At 45.3% G+C, this 19,066-nt stretch overlaps 2 protein-coding genes across 2 annotated transcripts in view; both read left to right on the forward strand.

Moving 5' to 3' along the window:
• LOC126260510 (zinc finger protein GLI4) overlaps window positions 1–19,066 on the forward strand; it is a 271,568-nt gene that overhangs the window by 115,635 nt on the left and 136,867 nt on the right. The gene's annotated exons all lie outside the window — the stretch shown is intronic.
• Window positions 12,586–19,066, forward strand: part of LOC126260509 (uncharacterized) — a 93,889-nt gene continuing 87,408 nt past the window's right edge. Inside the window, exon 1 of the mRNA XM_049957840.1 lies at window positions 12,586–12,732. Within this exon, the coding sequence (XP_049813797.1) occupies window positions 12,586–12,732 (147 nt within the window). The remainder of the gene's footprint in view (window positions 12,733–19,066) is intronic.

Here is a 19,066-nt window from a genome sequence, read left to right on the forward strand (position 1 = left end):
ATACTAGCCGTGTACTTAAGCTCTTTAACACACATAAATTTGATGTCCACTGATGTCCAAGATACTCCATCATCTCAAAATTCATTTTCAAGTTTCACTTCTCATATTCTCCCAACAACTTCCTAAGCATGTAAGATGTATCCTCTTCTTAGTTGATTGCAAACGACATGATATTTCTTTCCCCACTTCAATGACACACTGTAGAGGATTATTATTCTTCTTACATAAATTTTTGGCTGTTCCTCTAACTACAACACCTCGAACAATCATCATCTTCAGCCGTATGTGTCGTATGCTTTCTCAAGATCCATGAAGACCAGATAACTGCTATGATTCCTTTCCGATCTCATCCACGGTCCGCGTCAGGGTACATGACCTTCCTCTTCGAAAGTTACTTGTTTATGGACTTCAGTTATAATCCTCTCCATATCTGATTTTAAAATCCACCCGTATAAGCTGCTAGAAGCTTCCGTGCTTCGTTTCTTATGTATTGTGGCTTAGAGTACACGAAGTTCCACTCATCATACCATATAAATTCGTTAAATAGCTTGTTTACATATTCACACAGAATAATTAACCATCTCCAATTTTATTTCTTTGTACGGAGTCCTTTCTTCTGTTACAGGCCTTTAAAATACTTGTTCCACATTCAGCAGACTGCTACAATCGGCAGGTTTGGTCTTTCTTTTACCTCTTCCTTCAGCCGTGCAACCATTTCCCATTTGTATTCTTGCTTGTCACAAATGTTGGCTCCTCATTTCCGAATATGTCGCGATTTCAGAGGGTGCAGTTAGGCAGGAACCTAAGTACACAGCTTATGACGGTACAGTCTCGCGTCAAAGAAAGCCGCAACAGTAGGGGGACTCTGGTCGGAAATACCACAGTGCAAAACTGGTTGGTCGGAAGTGGCTGGGTACCTGCGGCACCTACAAAAAGGTCGGAAAGACCACGGACCCTCGCCGCCTGTGAGGGGAGCTGCGTACGTATGTGAAGAACCACCCGGCCCGCCTGCTGTGCGACGCAGCGCGGTCGCGTCCTCCGATCTCGTACTGCTGCGGGCCGTCCCGGCTTACGTAAGGCTGTCAGCGCCGCCACATCCAAGATTGACGACCGACCGCTGCACGTGCTGGGTCACCGCCGCTGCCGCCCCCGCCGCCTCTGCTCTCCCCCCCCCCCCTCACTCCTCCGTCCCACCCCTCACCCACGCTGCTGTGACGGGGATTCCGCTGGCGCCGCCGAACGCAAACTCGGCCCTGGCCGTTGCCCGCGCCCGCGCCTGCGCCTGCGATAGCCAGCCGCAACAGACTACTGCCACTGCCACTGCCACGTACTGTGACAGTGACGTACATCTCCACGATTTCTCTAGCATTTAATTCCTTCGATTAAATCTCTTAACATGCGATTCTGCCCAACTGATAAGACTCAAAACATCGTTTTTAGCCAAATCGACGTAAGTAATGATTTATCACAAGAGCTGTATGTCACTTCATTGAAACCAACAGTTTCGAACAGCAAACCATTTCTCATCGTCGGATGTTAAAAAAAAAAAAAAAAAAAAAAAGTTTCCCGTAATACTTGATGATGGTTTGTTGTGTGATTGGAACTGGTAGTTTTAATAAAATTATATACAGCTATTGTGTCAGATCATGATTTTTCAATAATACGCAAAAGCCGTAGATCTACTCCTCCTTAAAATAATGACTGATTTTGCATTCTCGAGAATTACCTCCCTCTTCTTTGTCAGCGGGCGGATTGTGCCATGGTATCTTAATTATGGCTTATCCGTTTTGTTATTGAAAAATGACGACCGTGCGTTGTCCCGAAAAGTAAAGAATTGTTATCCTAAGACCCATGACATACTGATTTGAAACAGCTTCCATCCCACATACAAACTATGTTCTCGAATGACGAAGAGTAAACAGCCACTTTCACTGCCCGAAGTTACAAACGCCTCTTGCCGCTTGAGATTTTTTTACAAGTTTTCTTCTCCTTCGTCATACTGCCGACATTTAGGATGGGAACAGTGCCCATTAGTATGACGTTCGGTCTGCGAATAACAGTCCCACCCTCTCCATGGCGACGCGCTAACAGCGTCAGCGAGTAACGGAAGGGCTAAGACATATTTAGGGAGACAGGGTGCGCCAACAATTTTTACGACATTGCAGTGCCCGCATTATTCTGATGACGATGCGAAATTCCATTGGACATGCATGCATGCATGCATGGCACTGCGACGACAACAGCCGTTATGAAATACATTACACGAACTCGATGACGTCAGAAATTTGGTCCCATAGGAACTTACCACAAATTTCCATACAGGTCAACGTTGTACTTGAAAGTCGCTTGCCCAGTATCAGCGCATCTCTGGACAAAGGAACTTTGCATCGTAATGAGAGTAACACAGGCACTCCAATATCGTTTTTATCTGCTGATACCGGACAAGACTTTAAAGTACAACGTCTGACATGTACGGGAATGTACATCTGGCCGCGATGAGCGGGAAATTTGGATTCGAGTCCCGGTCCGGCACAAATTTTCATTGTAATTTCATTCTACAGCTGAGATTGTCCTTATTCGCAATTGCGAATTCGTGTAATGTACAACAGTTTTTACTGTTGACTTAGCGGAGTGAGGTAATTCTCGAGACGCTCTGTGACAATTCGCAACGGTCGTCACTGGATCGCCGAAATATCACTTTCGCTCGAATATAAGCTGCAATTTTCCCCCAAAATTACACCTGGAAAACTAGGGCGTGGCTTCGATTCGTGGCGTTTAATTTAGGTAGTGACAATGATTGTACTCACAGTTCTATTGTTTTATGACACACAATAGACGCACTTGTTCTCTGACTAAAGAGTACAATTTCAGTCTTCAGTGATAATGTCGACAAGACATCATCAGACTACGGAAATTGGCCCCGTTATGATTTTCAAGCTCTTCGTTTACTCGTTGTGCAAAGAGTAAGGCCTGCCAACAAAGAAGCTCACAAATAGTAATGTGATGTGTAGCGTTGAATTACACTGTAGAAAAAGCTGCGAAGTGGAGTTTCATCGTGGAAACACAGCACAGGGCCAAAAAGGTAGAAAATATCCTGAACGTGGAACCTAGGGTTCTTCGGGGAGCAGCTATCTCTCGACAAACAGACCAGTTTTCAGGCCATCGGAATTACAAAGATCTTAAACATACCACGGACAGAACTCCGTCAGAGTATTAGTTAGCGTTTCAGGTTTATTCGTAGAAGAGTTCTGTCTTTCCGATGATGTGCTACACTTCTTTGTATATGGAACGTATGATCTCAGAACGGTGGGTGTGGGATGTCGTAAACCTGCCGTATACACACAGTCTTCAAAAATACTACTGCGATTGGCTTTCACGACGGAATCCTGCACTCACTCCGTCTAGTGAGATTAAAAAGCCACCTGCTTGCTTGATGTGAAAGTGGTTTCTCCCTTTATGGCCCATAATATCAACGGATTCCGAAGAGCTGAAGTAGTGCTGCGTGTCAAGTGCCCTGGGTGGTAGCGAGGACAACGCACACTAATCAGAAGTATCGAGGCAGCCCTATGTATTGTGAAATCGAGCAATAGATGTCACTGTCACAAAGGACGGACACGCCAGTATAAAAGGAGGCGGGGAGTATTGTGCTTTCGGTAGAGAAGCAGTAATAGTAGGATGGGTGTGTCACGAGAGCTCAGTGACTTCGAACGTGGACTATTCATTGGATGTCAGCTGAGTAACAAATCATCAGTGACATTTCAGCCAATCTAAAGCGGCACAAGTCGACGGTTGATGTATTTTGAAACGGAAGCGCAAAGAAACAACCAGAGCTAAACCAACATCAGGGTATTTCAGCTTGCGCAATTATTGTACATGCAGAGTTAAAAAGAATGCTGTGCAATGCTCGAGCAGTTCCTCATAAGCCACACATTTCTCTGTGATTGAGGTATTGCAAAGTGAGACGGCACTGAACAGTGGCTTTGTGGAAACGAGTAATTTGGAGCGGTGAATCACGCTGTACCCTGTGGCAACCTGGTGAAGCGGTTTGCATTTGGCGAGAGCCTCGCGAACTTCTCGCATCATGTGAAGTATGGAGAAGGTGGTGTGGCAGAAGGGTGGTGTTTTCCGTGATTAGGGTGTGAACCCCTTATTGCGTCTAAGAAAACGCTAAATGTGGAAGAATATGAGCACATGGTACAGGAGTGTGTACTGCGCACACTAGAGGAACAGTTCGTAGGAGACGATTATATCAGTATGACAATGCACCCTGTCATAAGACAGCATCTGCGAGGCAATGTTTTGTGGACAACATTTCTGAAATGGACTGTTGTGCCCAGAGCCCAACTCTGAATCCAGTAGAAAAACTTTAGGCTGAGTTAGAACATCGACTTTCCTGCCATACTCCAGGTTCGATACATATTCTGGTTTCTGCTCTTTGGAAGAATGAGCCGTCGTTTCACCACAGAGATTCAGACACCTCACTGTTGGCACACTGGACTCGCATTCGGGAGGACGATTTACTTTTTCCGTGATTTTCCTAAGTGGCTTTAGGCAAATGCCGGGATGATTCCTTTGAAAGGGCACGGCCGACTTCCTTCCCTAATTCGATGGGACCGATGACCTCGCTCTCTAGTCCCCTCACCCAAATCAACCAATCAACCAACCAACAGTAACACCAGTGAAGAGTATGAATGGAAGTCTAATATTTCTTTGTAATTCATCTACACCCCAAAGTAAAGCGTTGAGAGTGGCCATATTGGAAAAAGTATTTGCAAGTAGGTAATGTGATAGAAATTATTATGCTTTTTCCATTTTTCCTCCTAATTAAAATTAAGGATGTGGGTTGTATCAAGTGCGGGTTATTTTTGAGCAATAGTGTCTTTTATTGAAATAGCCTAGAACTTTGACTGCACGTAAGTCTGAGGAAGAAAAAAAAAAGCTCTAGGGAGGTGTATTAATGCTGTCAGCGCTAAAATAGCCCCTTAATGCGAGACGGTTGGTGCAGAAATGGGCCACTTTGTGGCTGTGCGGCGAGCTTTGGCTGCCGTGGTGGGTGGGTGTAGCGTCCTCGGGGCCTCCTACGCGCCGCCCACGCAGAGCCGCCGCCGCCACCCACACCTCTGCCTCCGCCGCCCCAGCTGACGCCGTTTTGTCCTCCGGGCCGACGACGCCCCCGCGCCTGTCGCCCACCAGCTCCTGCGCTCCAGCTGCGCTCTAACTTCTACCCGACACCGCGGCAATCTTCCCGCCTCCGAGGATCTGTCGTTCTGTGACGTACACAGCGTAAAGTTCTTTTGAAAATGTTCGCCGTGACGACATCTTCCCTATTTTGTTTGCCTGACAAAAAAAATTGAGCACCAAGAAGACACGGTCGGATATCAGTGTAAATTCCGATACATACACGCCACCGCGTGATTAGAGTTGCAATTCTGTGTGATAGATAGGACGGCCACTAGAGTTCATTGCCAGTTTCAGCGATTGAGGTCTACTGATGTAGACATCGGCAACTGTTGTTGATGGTGTTGTTCTGAAGATGGCCTAAGACTAGGCCGAAACTTGTCACTTTAATTAAAATTACCATCATCCGATCTAGACTGTTTTTTCACTGACTTTACATAGCTTAGAAGATCGATGTTCCCCAAAAATGTTGCCAAAAATTTTTGAACACCACTTATCCTTTAACACTGTGAAGTTCAATATGATTTGTGACTCCTCTTGTGAGTGCTTCACTTTTTCAATCTGGAAGTGTAAAATTCGACTATGTACAGTTTCTAATTTACATGCGACTCCCTTTATTAGAAGTTAAAGGGACTTAACAAAAAATATGAATACCTGAGAGTTCGATTTAAAGAAAGATTTTACTGATCAAAATGGAATAAGAAAAACGTTATTCTAAGTTTAAAAATGGTGCTTTATTTTCAATGACATTCGTTTTTCTTTGCAAAAGCGAGCAGAAGGTAAAGATTAGGAATCAATTAAAAGAAAATTTATTTTTTTAGCTACTTGATTACTTTGTGGCATTTTAGATGAAAGACACACACAAATTTTCGAAGACTACATGAGAAAACTTCAGTTTCATCATTTTTTACGTTGCTGAACAGTCACCAGCGGTCACATTCACTCCATATATCTTCTTAAAAACGAAGTAATGTCTTTCTTTGCAGGAAATGAGCCACCCCTCACTAACGGCGAACCCTAAAGTGCTCGGACTAAGCCATTTCAATAGGCGTTATTTTGACAAAGGATCTTCTGGGTCCGTTTTCTCCTTTCTCATGACATATTTTCAGCAGTTTTACCTTTCTGCTCCTGGATTGTCAACAGTGTGGAAGACGGAATCCCATCCTCTATTTTTTATTTGTCTGTACAGTCCATTAATCAACAACCAGCTTCCTTCTGCGAAAGGCAAACACTGGTAATTGTTCGAAGAGGTTTTTACAACTGATTAATGAGCTGTAGTAAATTATGAATTGTTACGAAAACAAAGGAGTATAGCAAAGAATTGAATGACGAAGCAATTATCTGAACAAATGACGAAACAATTCGAATTACCAAGTGTTACAAATGGAGTGTTTGCGGGGTGCTCTGCCGTGACAATCCCTTAACTTCGTCAAGAGTACCACAACAGATAGAGAACTTCTTCGATTTATAGAGATTTTCCAACGGTCTTGACAACTAGTTCGATTTATCCAGGTTCGAATTACAGAGAGTCGACTGCATTTGGTATCAGAAACGAAGCGCATGCAGCTACTTAATTTATTTACAACATGTTATTAATTTACATGTACTGATTTAGGGAAATACATTACAGTGAGGGTTACCTCTCTCTATTATATACGCCAACCCCATATCATTCAAATGGCTTTATTACCTTTTTTCACTTACTAACAAGCTATCATTAGATGGTGTGTTTAAAAAGAAAGAAGTTAAGGGAGATAGCGAGATACTAGGGAATAAATTAGCGTAGTCATTACACCAACTTCTAAATACAGTTAAATATATTTAATATGTTAACGTATTAATGTCACCTGAACGGGCCTGGAGGAACCGTTGTAACTCAGGTCTACAGTGAACTACGTATCAGTACAAAGATAGTAACTCTCACATCGAAAATACAAGATCAGATATTCACAAAGTTAACCGAACGTCAGAGATCGCCTTCTCAAAATGAACACGAGTGAAAAAGTACTTAACTATTGGTGTAGAAAAGCTTCAAGTGCACTAGACACCCGACTGCAAACACTATCCGCGAGCAAGAAATTATTCGTAGTAGCCGGCGGTCGCAAGTGTAAACGGCCAGAACAAAACAACTATTAAACCGTTATTAGAAAAGTGCAAATCGACAGAAAAAGGAACCGCCCCATTGATGGAGCTCTTTTTTCTACCATTAACTTCGGGTCTCCTTTCACCGTTTTTTTTTAACATAAACCTCACATACGATTATTATGAGTACGCTTAAAGTGATTTCTTGGGTGAGACAAGAATCGACAGATACTATCACGAAAATTTCGTCTGTTGCTTCTTGGAAGTATTTCGCTGCGGTCAACGTTGGAATCAGCATTATTGTCGCTGCCAGTGAATGTTTCTGCAGTCCAAACTGCGCAATTGTTGTACCTTTATAAGCATTTCCAGTAATATTATAAGATCACCGTAGAGAAGCCAGCTTCGTGGTCTGTATTCTATTGAACCGGAGACCTAGAAACGACGGAGAGGCTTCGTCCCCGCCGTAGCCCTCAGTGTTTTACAACCCCACAACAGGCTACAGCAGTCCATCCACCCCGCCGCCGCCTCACACCGAACCCAAGGTTATTGTGCGGTTCGGGACCCTCCACCCCTTCCCCCGGGAACGTCTCACACCAGAGTGTAACCCCAATGTTTCCGTGGTAGAGTAATTATGGTGTACGCGTACGTGGAGAGAAATTCTAACTATACTTTTGTCATTGTAGAAAACTTAAGGTTGTGAGAAACATAATGGAAAATCTTTTTTTCCACTTTTGGTTCCCTACCGAAGCGCACGTGGGTGGTGGCGACGTTTTAGTCCGTTTTAGATTACTATCAAACACACCGGTGCTCGAAGTCTCTTCTCCATGACAACGTAAGGCCTTGTTCACCCACATGTTCACAACACTTCAGTGAACTGTTCTACCTCATACACCCTACACCCACCCCGGCTCTCGCACCTCCCGACTTCCATATGTCTGGTCCAATGAAACATGCACTCCGAGGGAAGTAGCACGTGAATAATGGGAAGGCTGCTGCAACAAGAAGTTCGCACCGACGTCGACGAGTAGAGTGGTACCATGCGGGCGTACAGGTCCTCCAAGAAATATGCCAAAAGGCCGTCGTATTGAACGGAGATTATGTTGAAAAATAGTGTCTTGTACCTGAAAGGGTCGAGAACATTACCGTGTTTTGGAATCCTGAATAAAACCAACCTGATTTCAGAAAAACTGTTACATTACTTGTTGAACGCCCCTCGTAGCTTGAGTAAACACTTTTATGTCATGTGATGCTGATCGGTCGATCGGAGCTGGTAGTGAGTAAAAGTTCATTTCATCAGTCCGCCTCTGTAGCTGAGAGATAAGCGCGGATCCTTGGCATGGGAGGGACATGAGTTCAATTCCCGGTTCTGCTTGAGGTTTTTCCTTGCATCGAGGGCTGGAATGTGGTGCAATTGGGCTCTTGACGCCAGGTGAGGAATGAGAAGTAGCGCCAACAGGTCCGTTAACACGACAGCGGCCGCGAGAGCTGCATACCGCCTCAAAACAAAACAAACGCCGTTGGCTGAGGATGACACGGCAGTCGGTCAGGCCAGATTAGCACGTCTAGGGTCAGAAGGGTGATCACCTTACCTTTTCAGTGTACGGCTGTAGGGCAGGATCTGCGAAATATCTATTGGAATGTCGAAGACGTAGCCACACTCAGAGACTGACGTTTCATAAATGTACGTTTCTGAAATAATGTTGCACTTAGCTCCATTGTTTGTATGTACATGTCGTGTTTTCCATGCTCCCTGCACGTATCAAAGTGGATCGAGGCGTGCAAAGCGATACAGATTACACAGTACATCTTTTCTGCGCAATTACAGTTACGCGGAAGCAGACTGGTTTATTATTCCGCGGTACCAGTACCGCCCACGGACAAACACCCCCTAATTGCTGGCGGTGCCCGTCGAGCCCTGGCAGTCGCAGTGCCACGCCCACGCGCCCTTGCCAGCGAGCGCCCTCGCCCTTGCCTCCATCCCCCCATCCCCGCGCCGGCGCTGTATCGAGCGGTTTGTGCGGGTCGGGTCCGGGCAGGGCCGGGTCAAGGCCGCCGACCGCACGTGGCGTCAAGGTCAGGCCGCAGAGAGAGCGGCGTCCCGACGCCCGACGCCCGGACCGCCTGTTGCTCCCGGCCGAGGCGCGGTAAACAGCTCGACAGCTGCGCCTGCCGCGGGCAGCCAGCGCGCTCACGGGAACCGTGCACCCCACAGTCTGATCAAATGTGTCCGGACAGCTACTAGTGAACATTCATCTTTTTGAAGGACTGAACTCCGCTGGAGAGACATTCAATGGAGTGTCTGAATGTCTGTGGCGGATTGACAGCCGAAACCAGAGACGGCAGCGATTTTAGACACTCGATCTGGAACGAAGTCGACGTTTTACCTCATACCAGAGATGTTCCATTGGCTTTACGTCAGAACTCTGTGCAGGCCTTGTCATTTCAGGAATCTTGCTCTCCACGAATCATTGCGTGACAGATGTTGCTTTTTGGCAGTACCCTCGTACTGAGGAATGATCGAAGGCACTTTAAAAGGATAACTTTATGATCAAAACTAAACTCAGTTATAATGTCCTTCGACGATCAAGCACACAACTACGTATAACAAAATTATCTCTCCAGCGACGTTGTTGTCTATGACGTGCCTAGACGGCGAACCCCCCTGAGTCGACGTAGGCGGCGGTGTGTAGACGTGGGCCGGTGTATGATGGCTGACGTTCTGCTGGTGCAGACCAGTACGAACTGGGCAGGGGCTGGCGGCGTGGAGCGCTGAGACGAAACAGCCGGTACTGCCAACTTGAGGCGCATGGCGTAACTGACTTCGCGCGGTCCGGCGGTAGCATAAATAGTCGGCGCGGATGGATATCAGTGTGGCGCTGCGAGAGCACGTGACCTGGCGTAGCAAAATAGTGCCTTCCCGACAGAGCTCTGCTGCGACAGGCGCGCTGCCAGTGAGGTTGGCGCTCCAATACGCTATGGAGGCAGTGTGTAATTCCGCGGTAAACAGCGCAGGCTATACGACGAAGTATCTGGGTGTCAATGAAGCCATTTACCCCCGTCCTCCGCGTGGATGGCTGCCCCCACGACCTGCCTGGTGTGTGGCGGAAACTGCTACAAAGCGGATAGGCTGCAACAGTGCATTTTCATGGTGACACATCAAGCAGAGTCCCAGAACTATCCTCCTACTGTACACGCTACTAATGCTGTACAGTGTGTTTATGTCACTAGGCATTAAGCGTTTCCTTACGCGAAATAAGGGTACCACATCCAAATCACGAAAAAGTCTCTCATACCGTAACAGCAACTCCTGCGTGCTTCACTTACTTCGTCATCCATAGTGCAGTGCTGCCTTTACACCATCTCAAGCTACCAAATGTGTGGCTTACGAGGAGCTGCTCAGCCATTGTACCTTACTCTTTTTAAATCCTCACGCACAGTCATTGTTCTAGCTGGACTGCTGGTAGCACTCTGGAACTCACCAGTCGTTATTTCCGCTGTTTCTGTGTGACTTTCTACAACCATCGTACGCAATGTTCGACCATCCCTTCCATCACATCAGGTTTAGCTGTGGTTGTTCTTTCGCGTATCCACTTCAGTCTCGTCACCAACAGTCTACTTGGGAAAGTTTGGAAGAATTTAAATGTATCTTATGTATTTGTTATTCAGTTCACATTAAATGGCTAATCCTCGTTCACAGTCATTGACCTGTCCTGACCGATCCATTCTGCTGTTATCGAACAACAGACTGTCGTCAAGTATCCTGCTATGCCCTCTAACATGCAGGTAAAATCACGTGAAGGTATACGAAAACTTTTATGTTTCACAATACATAGGAAACTAAAGCTGAATGTCGAGCATACTGATAACGCGAACCAACTTGTCATAATCGGAACACTGTAAAAAGTACAGTGGTCAGTAGGTCTCTGTATCCTACCTAAAAAAAAAAGCCAAAAAGCCAGTTTCTACAGGGTGACGAAATAAAACTATCCCAGAAAATATTTCTTGCTCCTTAAGATAGACAACCCAACTGAATATCTTCTGCGTCTGAGGCAGACGGATTTGGGATATACATCTACTTCACTTACGCACACTCTACTGACAACATCTGGATGAGACTTCCTGCTAGAAAGTTTCATATCAGCACACACTCCTCTTCAGAGTGAAAATTCATTCTGGAAACTCTTGGATTTCCACATCACCATAGATTCGTAGGTCCGGGTAATTTCTTCCTTACATTACCCACAGTGCAATCTCTCCGAATGGAGGTGCACAAAATATACTTCTATGTCATTCTGTAGGTTAAAGGCAATAAAGCAAGTGAACCGATAAGTATACAGGGAGTTCGGAAATTCTTGTACATGGGACTGAGTAGATAATATTTTGAATGAAAACCGTTTCCATGCTACAGCCGTTTGAAAATATGTTTGGTAGGTAAGTAGGTATGGAACAGGGTAGTTACGATGCGGGGTGGTTACATCGGATCGGCTGATGTCATTTGGCATCTATCATACCTCTCTCTGACCTGGTTCGAGCTTCATTCAGTTGTCTGTGTTCCTTCTGTATGGAGAAGTTCACGGTAATGTAAGAGATGATCGCCGCCTTTATTAGGAATTTTATCCACAATGTCCGACTCCATGGCATACCCCTTTCGCTACAATTACGGAATGGCTCCGAAAAAGGGGTAACTTCACCGTCAGCAGGTGTGACTGCGGTGCTCCAAAGAGACGCGGCGCACTCGAAATGGAAGAGGTGGTGCTGTAAAAGACAGCGTTTGTGAAAACTGATTAAGTTTCCTTTTTGTTTCTTTGGTTATTAATGAATGGAATCATAGAAGAAGTGAGGTACCGGGTTGCCTTTAATAAATTACTTGTATAAATCGTCGCGTTATCAACATGTTTTCAAATGGTTGTAGCACGGAAACGTCACATTTCCGGTTATGGGCTCCAGTTCAAACTATTGTCTACTCAGTCCCCTGTACAAGTCATTAAATTTTTAACGGGAATTTTCGAACACCGTGTTGATCAAAACGAAGACCACGCCCTAACTTGTACCGAATTTCTTTGGTAGCAGATACTTTTGACAGTGTGCTAGGGCAGCTTCTATGAAAGATGTGATCAAACGGCTGTGGTCGAAGATCATTTACAGTGGAATGATGGAAATGGTAACCCTCTTCCATTTGCAACCAGCAGAGAATCGCTCAACCCCGCAACTACCTCGCCAGGCTGAGAGATAAGGCGAGGCAGGAACGTTCAACTTCTGCAACTTCCGCCAAGCCGAAGTTTATTCTCTCTCCCTATCCACTTCAGCCGCGTGCAGAACACTGGAATGGAGCAGGAGCCTGCAGGGCGCCAGCGTCTCCGCTGTCGGGAGCGGCTGTGCGGTCTTCGCAGGGGACGGCCGCAAGCCGCCGGCCACGCCAGCGGCAAGTGTTTGGCTGGCTGCGGGCGCGCCCCGCGCCGCTCTGCTCCCTCGGTGCGTCCGCTCTGGCTTTGGCTCTCGTCATGCGTCTCCGATTAGAAGTTCTACGGCTTCGTCAAAGTGTTCTGTCTAGAGAGTAGGCGTAGACGATTGTAGTTCTCCTGGTAGCTTTGGCAATTAAAGGTCGGTACCGCTTCACCGGTATGTTAGGCGCGTCGCATACTTATCGGTCGATACCTCATTTGGATCGCTTTATTTGTGCATGCGATCAGAGTCTTACTAAACTGCCCTACAAACCGGCAACGGTGAACCGTCTAGAAACTGAGTGAAGATATGTAATGGGCCTCATAACGTAATAAACATTTATGCTTCACATAGTTGTTCTCTTGTCTGTTACTTAAAAATAAATAGTATTTGAAGCAACATAGAAATTGTCAATAATTATTCAGGTTTTATTCTAAAATTGTTGATTTGTAACGTGAAACAGGGTTACGTTGTAGTGGAAATAAAAAACACTACATATACATCATATAGCGCTCGGAAACGCAGTTTCTTGAAAGAAGGTTAAAACTTTTTTTTAAAAAAAAGGAAAACAAGAACAAATCAATCAGTACTTCGTTGAGCTCGTGTAAGACATGTTTTTGCTATCCATAAACAGCTTTCGCACTTACCAATATTAAAAAGAAACACCTGCCTTTGATCATGATGAACTTTCTATTTGGTACAAAGAAAGCAGTAATAGTATAGATTTTTAGTGTCGCATGTAAATCAAAACTGCGTTAGAGTGAACATTTTATCTACACATAAGGAATCTTAAGAAAGAAAAAATGAGCAAGTAAGAATATGACCAGTGGCTAGGAGCAACCGGGTATGTGGAAGTGTGAAATGCTCATTCCGCCGAAAAAGTATTAAAAAAAGTAAATGAGTGTAGGGTTTAACTTCCTGTCGATGACGAGCTTATTAGCGACCGGCACAAGCTCAGAGTGGGGGAAGTTCAAAATGGCTCTGAGCACTATGGGACTTAACTTCTGAGGTCATCTGTCCCCTAGAACTTAGAACTACTTAAACCAAACTAACCTAAGGACATCACACATCCATGCCCGAGGCAGGATTCGGACCTGCGACCGTAGCGGTCGCACGGTTTTAGACTGTAGCGTCTAGAACCGCTCGGCCACTCTGGCCGGCTGTGGGGGAAGTATTGGGAACAAAATATGCCATGTCCTTTTCAAAGCAACCACCCCAGTGTCTGCGTAAATGATTTAGAGAAACGAGGAAATTAAAAAAAGAACTGTATATTAGGTTAAACCACGTTCTACGATTTTATTACATTACTTTATTATTTTGTCAAAGAAGTTTCGCGTTTTCTGAAAGAGACATGCGTAAGGCGGCAAGCCGTCGGAATTCGCCGTCCACACGAGTTGGGTATACAAATGACTTTACCCTACCTTTTTGTAATCGAAAGAACCCGAGGTATGAGCGCTGGAAAAACCCGTTTTTATGCGCGGCGCTTTGGAACATAGGTGCACATGCTGCCGCATGCATACCGATAAATGGGTGGTACTGCGTGTGTAAAGAGTTCTCTCAAACCTGTGTGTGGCAACGCAAAGCTGCCTGACAGTGCCAGTCTGGCAGATTGGTCCGTTGGTGCCCACAAATCGCTGGCCGTGTCAGGAGACGTCGACAGTAGGGGCGAGCCCGTCGCCTGCTGTGTGCGAAGTGGGCTAGTGCGCACATGCAACAAGTGACCGCAGGGTTAACTGGCCTCATCGCATCGGCAGTCCTGACCACGCTCCGGCCGCCGGCCGCCGCCCGCCGCCTCCACCTACTGCGCCGTCGCTGCGGGCCGCCTCTCACAAAGTCCACTGCTAAACGCTGTCTCTTTTATTCCACATTCGTCACAAATTATGTGATGGACGAAGCGAAGAGGACGTAAGAAGCGTATTAGCACAGGCAAAGAGGCCTGCCCAGCAGAGGTCTCGTATTTTCAAACATAGGTCGTTATTTGACGGCTAAATTTCTGACTATAATATGTTGGGAGCTCAGCGTTGTACGGTACTAAATTATGAACTGTGGAAAAAATCGAATGGTTCAAACGGCTCTAAGCACTATGAGAGTCATCATAACTAATTAAACCTAACTAATCTAAGGACGTCACACACATCCATGCCCGAGGCAGGATTCGAACCTGCGACCGTAGCGGTCGCGCGGTTCCGGACTGAAGTGCCTAGAACCGCTCGGCCACAGCGGCCAGCGTGGGAAAATCGGGAAGGACGAGAATGGAGGCGTTTGAGACGTGGTGCTTACAGCACGCTAATTGCTGGGGAACTACTGCACCTTCGCAGCCCGATGGAAACAAGAGCCAGTGTTCATCACAGCAAACGTCCTTAGTAATCCCTCCTTTCTATTGCTACAGATTGTGCGCAACTATCCGAATTTGTACTTTGAATGCAGAGCGTCCGCGGGGTCACACCTGTCGTCTGCCGCATCAAGGCAGACCACAAAAGCTGTAATTGTCCACAAACCTGGTGTCATATACTGATGTAAAAGCAGGGAAGTAGCGCGCTGGTCGTAGAGCCTCGACTGTCTTGATGTGAGGCTGAAAGAAAATCACTAGTGAGTGGGCTAAAGCTCTCAATGTTACTAGCTGAAAACTGAAATTTGGTTTAAATTGAACGAATTAGTGTTTAGTGTAATTTTATTTAAAAAAGGTGACATTTTTACAGAGAATTTTGTTTTCCAAAAATGCGGGTTCTTTCATTAGTTCCACCCATGAAATTGCACCACAATGGAGGGCTGCGGCTATGCCTATGGTACGCATCGTAAGGGAAGAAAGAAAGTACAATTTAATCAGCATTATTCGTTAACGTAACAAATACTTTGTTCGCAGACAAGGCAATTTATAAAAGAGATTCGCGTGTTTTACGTTATTAGTTTGATGACGCGCAGGCAGCCGCTTGGAAGTTTTTTTTGTCTTTTTTTAAAGTGAGTGTCATATACTGATATAATAGCAGGGAAGTAGCGCGTTGGTCGTAGAGCTCGACTGTCTTGATGTGAGGCTGAAAGAAAATCACTAGTGAGTGGGCTAAAGCTCTCAATGTTATACTTAAAGTGCACAAGTCGTAAACAACTTACAACCGATATAATTAAAGTTTGATTATAATGTCACATGTTGTACACGTCAAAGAGTTAATATTATTAATACTTGTTCATGAAACTTTACATAATTCGCTTAACATAATAACTCGCTATTTACGCATTCTACTCCGAATTGCTCACAGAGTTGCGGTACTTTGATATTTAAGTGAGGTGTTACATGTGGCCTCCACCAGTCGACTCCTGTTCTGTTCAGCCCCAAACACTTCGCTCGGGTCTCACTGCCCTGTTGCATCGTCGAAGTGCTTCGTCTGCATTACACAATACATGCCAATTTAGGAAAGAAAACTGTTAGTTAAAAGAATCAGAATAACGAGTATGGTCGCTGCTATGACTGTCAGTCAAACCGGCATTAGATACAAAGTAATGTCAATAAATGAAAGAATATGTCTCTCATTTCATGTCTTACGTCGCGGGTTAAAATTACGCCAATTCAATTCCTAAGTGAGGTTTGGGAGCGAATGCTATGGCTTCCATATCCAGAAATACTACACGTTATAGAAAGATGTTGAAAATTGGGCTAAACCGCGCGATCGCTACGGTCGCAGGTTCGAATCCTGCCCCGGGCATGGATGTGTGTGATGTCCTTAGGTTAGTTAGGTTTAAGTAGTTCTAAGTTCCAGGGGACTGATGACCTCAGATGTTGTCTCATAGTGCTCAGAGCCATTTGAAAATTAGGTTAACTGATACTGTAACTGAAGAGATTGAGGAACAAAAGAACAGTTGACTCCAGTATATAAGAAGGGTAAAAGAACGGACCCGCAACATCACACAGGAAAATCACTAACTTCAGTTTACTGCAGAATCCTTGAACACGTTCTCAGTTCGAATAAATAAACTTCCTGGAGACTGAGAAGCTTATGTCTACCAATCAGCATGGTTTTAGGAAGCATTGCCCGTGCGAAACTCTGTTTACCATTTTCTCACATAATATACTGCGAAACATGGGTGAAGGGCAACAGGCAGATTCCAGATTTCTAATCTTCGGAAAGCATTTGCCGCGGTGACACATTAGAGGCTGTTAACGACGGTACGAGCATTTGGAATAAGTTCACAGACATGTGAGTGGCTCGAAGACTTCTTAAGTAATGGAACCCAGTATGTTGTTAAAGACGGCGAGTGTTCATCGGAGGCAAGGGTTTCATCAGGAGTGCCGCAGGGAACACAGGACCGCTGTTGTTTTCTCTCTCTCTCTCTCTCTCTCTCTCTTGCTGACGATGCTGCGGTGTACTGTAAGGTGTCGAACTTGAGTAACTGTTGGCAGATACAAGAAAACTTGACAACTTGACGAAATTTCTAATTGGCGTGATGAACCGCAGTTAGCTGTAAATATGGAAAAATGTAAGATAATGCGGATGTGCAGGAAGAACAAAACTGTAATGCTCGGATATAGTATTAGTAGTGTCATGCTCGACACGGTCAAGTCGTTTAAATATTTGGGCTTAACGTTACAAAGCGATATAAAAAGGAACAAAGATGTGAGGACTGTGGTAGGGAAGGCGAATGGTCGACTTCGGTTTATTGGGAGAATTTTGGGAAAGAGTGGTTTCACCTGTAGAACAGACTACATATAGGGGAAGGAAATCGGCCGTGCCCTTTCAAAGGAACCAACCCGGCATTTGCCTGAAACGACTCAGGGAAATCACGGAAAACCTAAATCAGGATCCGGACGCGGGTTTGAACCGTTGGCCTCCCGAATGCGAATCCAGTATGCTAACCACTGCGCACTCCCGCTCGGTTAATATTTAGAAAGCCGGCATTTGAAGCTGACTGCCGCACGGTTCCACAGCCGCCAGCATACATTACGCGTAAGGACCACGAGGATAAAATTATAGAAATTAGGGCTCATACAGAGATATATAGATTTTCCCTCGCTTTATTTGCGAGTGTGACGGGAAAGGAAACGACTAGTCGTGGTACAGGTTACCCTCCACCACGCACTGTACGGTGGCTTGCGGAGTATCCATGCAGACCCTCGCACAATCGGCGAAAACTGGCACGTGCGGAAGACACAGACAGGCGTTGAGACACCAGGGAATAACTTCCATAGTAGCAGAGGGAGCTGTAGAGAGTAGAGATGATACGGGAAAACAGAGACTGAAATACAACCGACAAATAAATTAGGACACAGGGTGGAAGTGCTACTCTGAGTTGGAGAGTTTGGCACAAGAGAGAAGATCGTGGCGGGCCGCACCAAACTAGTCAGAAGACTGACGAATCAAAAATGTGTGGTTGTGGTATGCTGATGCCCAAAAAGTAACTACCAAGCTATACCGTTCTGCTTGGATGTCATTTCAGACAGACTGCACGTGCCTCGTCTGTGACATTTCTAAAGATATTTTCTATACTGCTTTTTCTCTGTTCTTGTGGAATCAGCCAAACCGAAACCGGAAACGGCTCGCCAGTTTTATCGTGTGATGCCCAACGTAAAATACTAAACGCGCATGTACAGTAATACGGCACTGGACACGTATTGTTGAGGTCAGCGGTTCAGATCCCCGTCTGGCCATTCAGATTTATGTTTTCCTGCCGGGATGTTTATTTGGATCTAAGCAGACCCACTCAGTGTCGAGCACAGGTTCTCACTCAGGTCCAGTGAGTTTCATAGTATTCATACTGTAGAAATCGTGTTGGCAGCGTTAAGTCTCAGTATTCGACGGGTTGTTGCCTATGTTGCTTACGCGTTACCTCTAGCGCACATCTGTATTTCCAACCCTCCCGCGAGGGATTAGATACTCAACAGATAAGCTATAGGGTTGACGCCCACTCACCCTTTTTTTCTTTGTAGATCTCGCCGCTTCCCCACAATTCGAATGTTGTACTACTGATTTTTTAGTCCAAAGTGTATTCATAGTCTGTAGCCAAATTTCGAAGTACCTTCTCCTTGATTCCTCATAATTCCACCGAATTGACATTTCTGCTTTATTATCTGCAATACCTCATACAAAACGTTTGATGTTTTTTACTGTGACAGAGGCGGCCTAAGATGTTATCAAACTATAGTTATTGTTAAAAGCTTTGATTGCTGATAATGTACGTTTCAAATTTCCGTCGGAGGAGATTGCCCTATCTGAACAACATGTACCGTTTACTTCGGTAAGGAGAAACAGAAAGAAAGCGAATTTGCATTCGCTTGTACGTCGAATTGGAAACAGATTTCTGTTAGGTCGGTTATTTCATTCTTCCAAAGAAATATGCAGATCAACAAAATTAGGTACAAGTTAAAAGTTAGTTT

Source organism: Schistocerca nitens, chromosome 5 (assembly GCF_023898315.1).
Source record: "Schistocerca nitens isolate TAMUIC-IGC-003100 chromosome 5, iqSchNite1.1, whole genome shotgun sequence".
Taxonomy (NCBI): Eukaryota; Metazoa; Arthropoda; class Insecta; order Orthoptera; family Acrididae; genus Schistocerca; species Schistocerca nitens.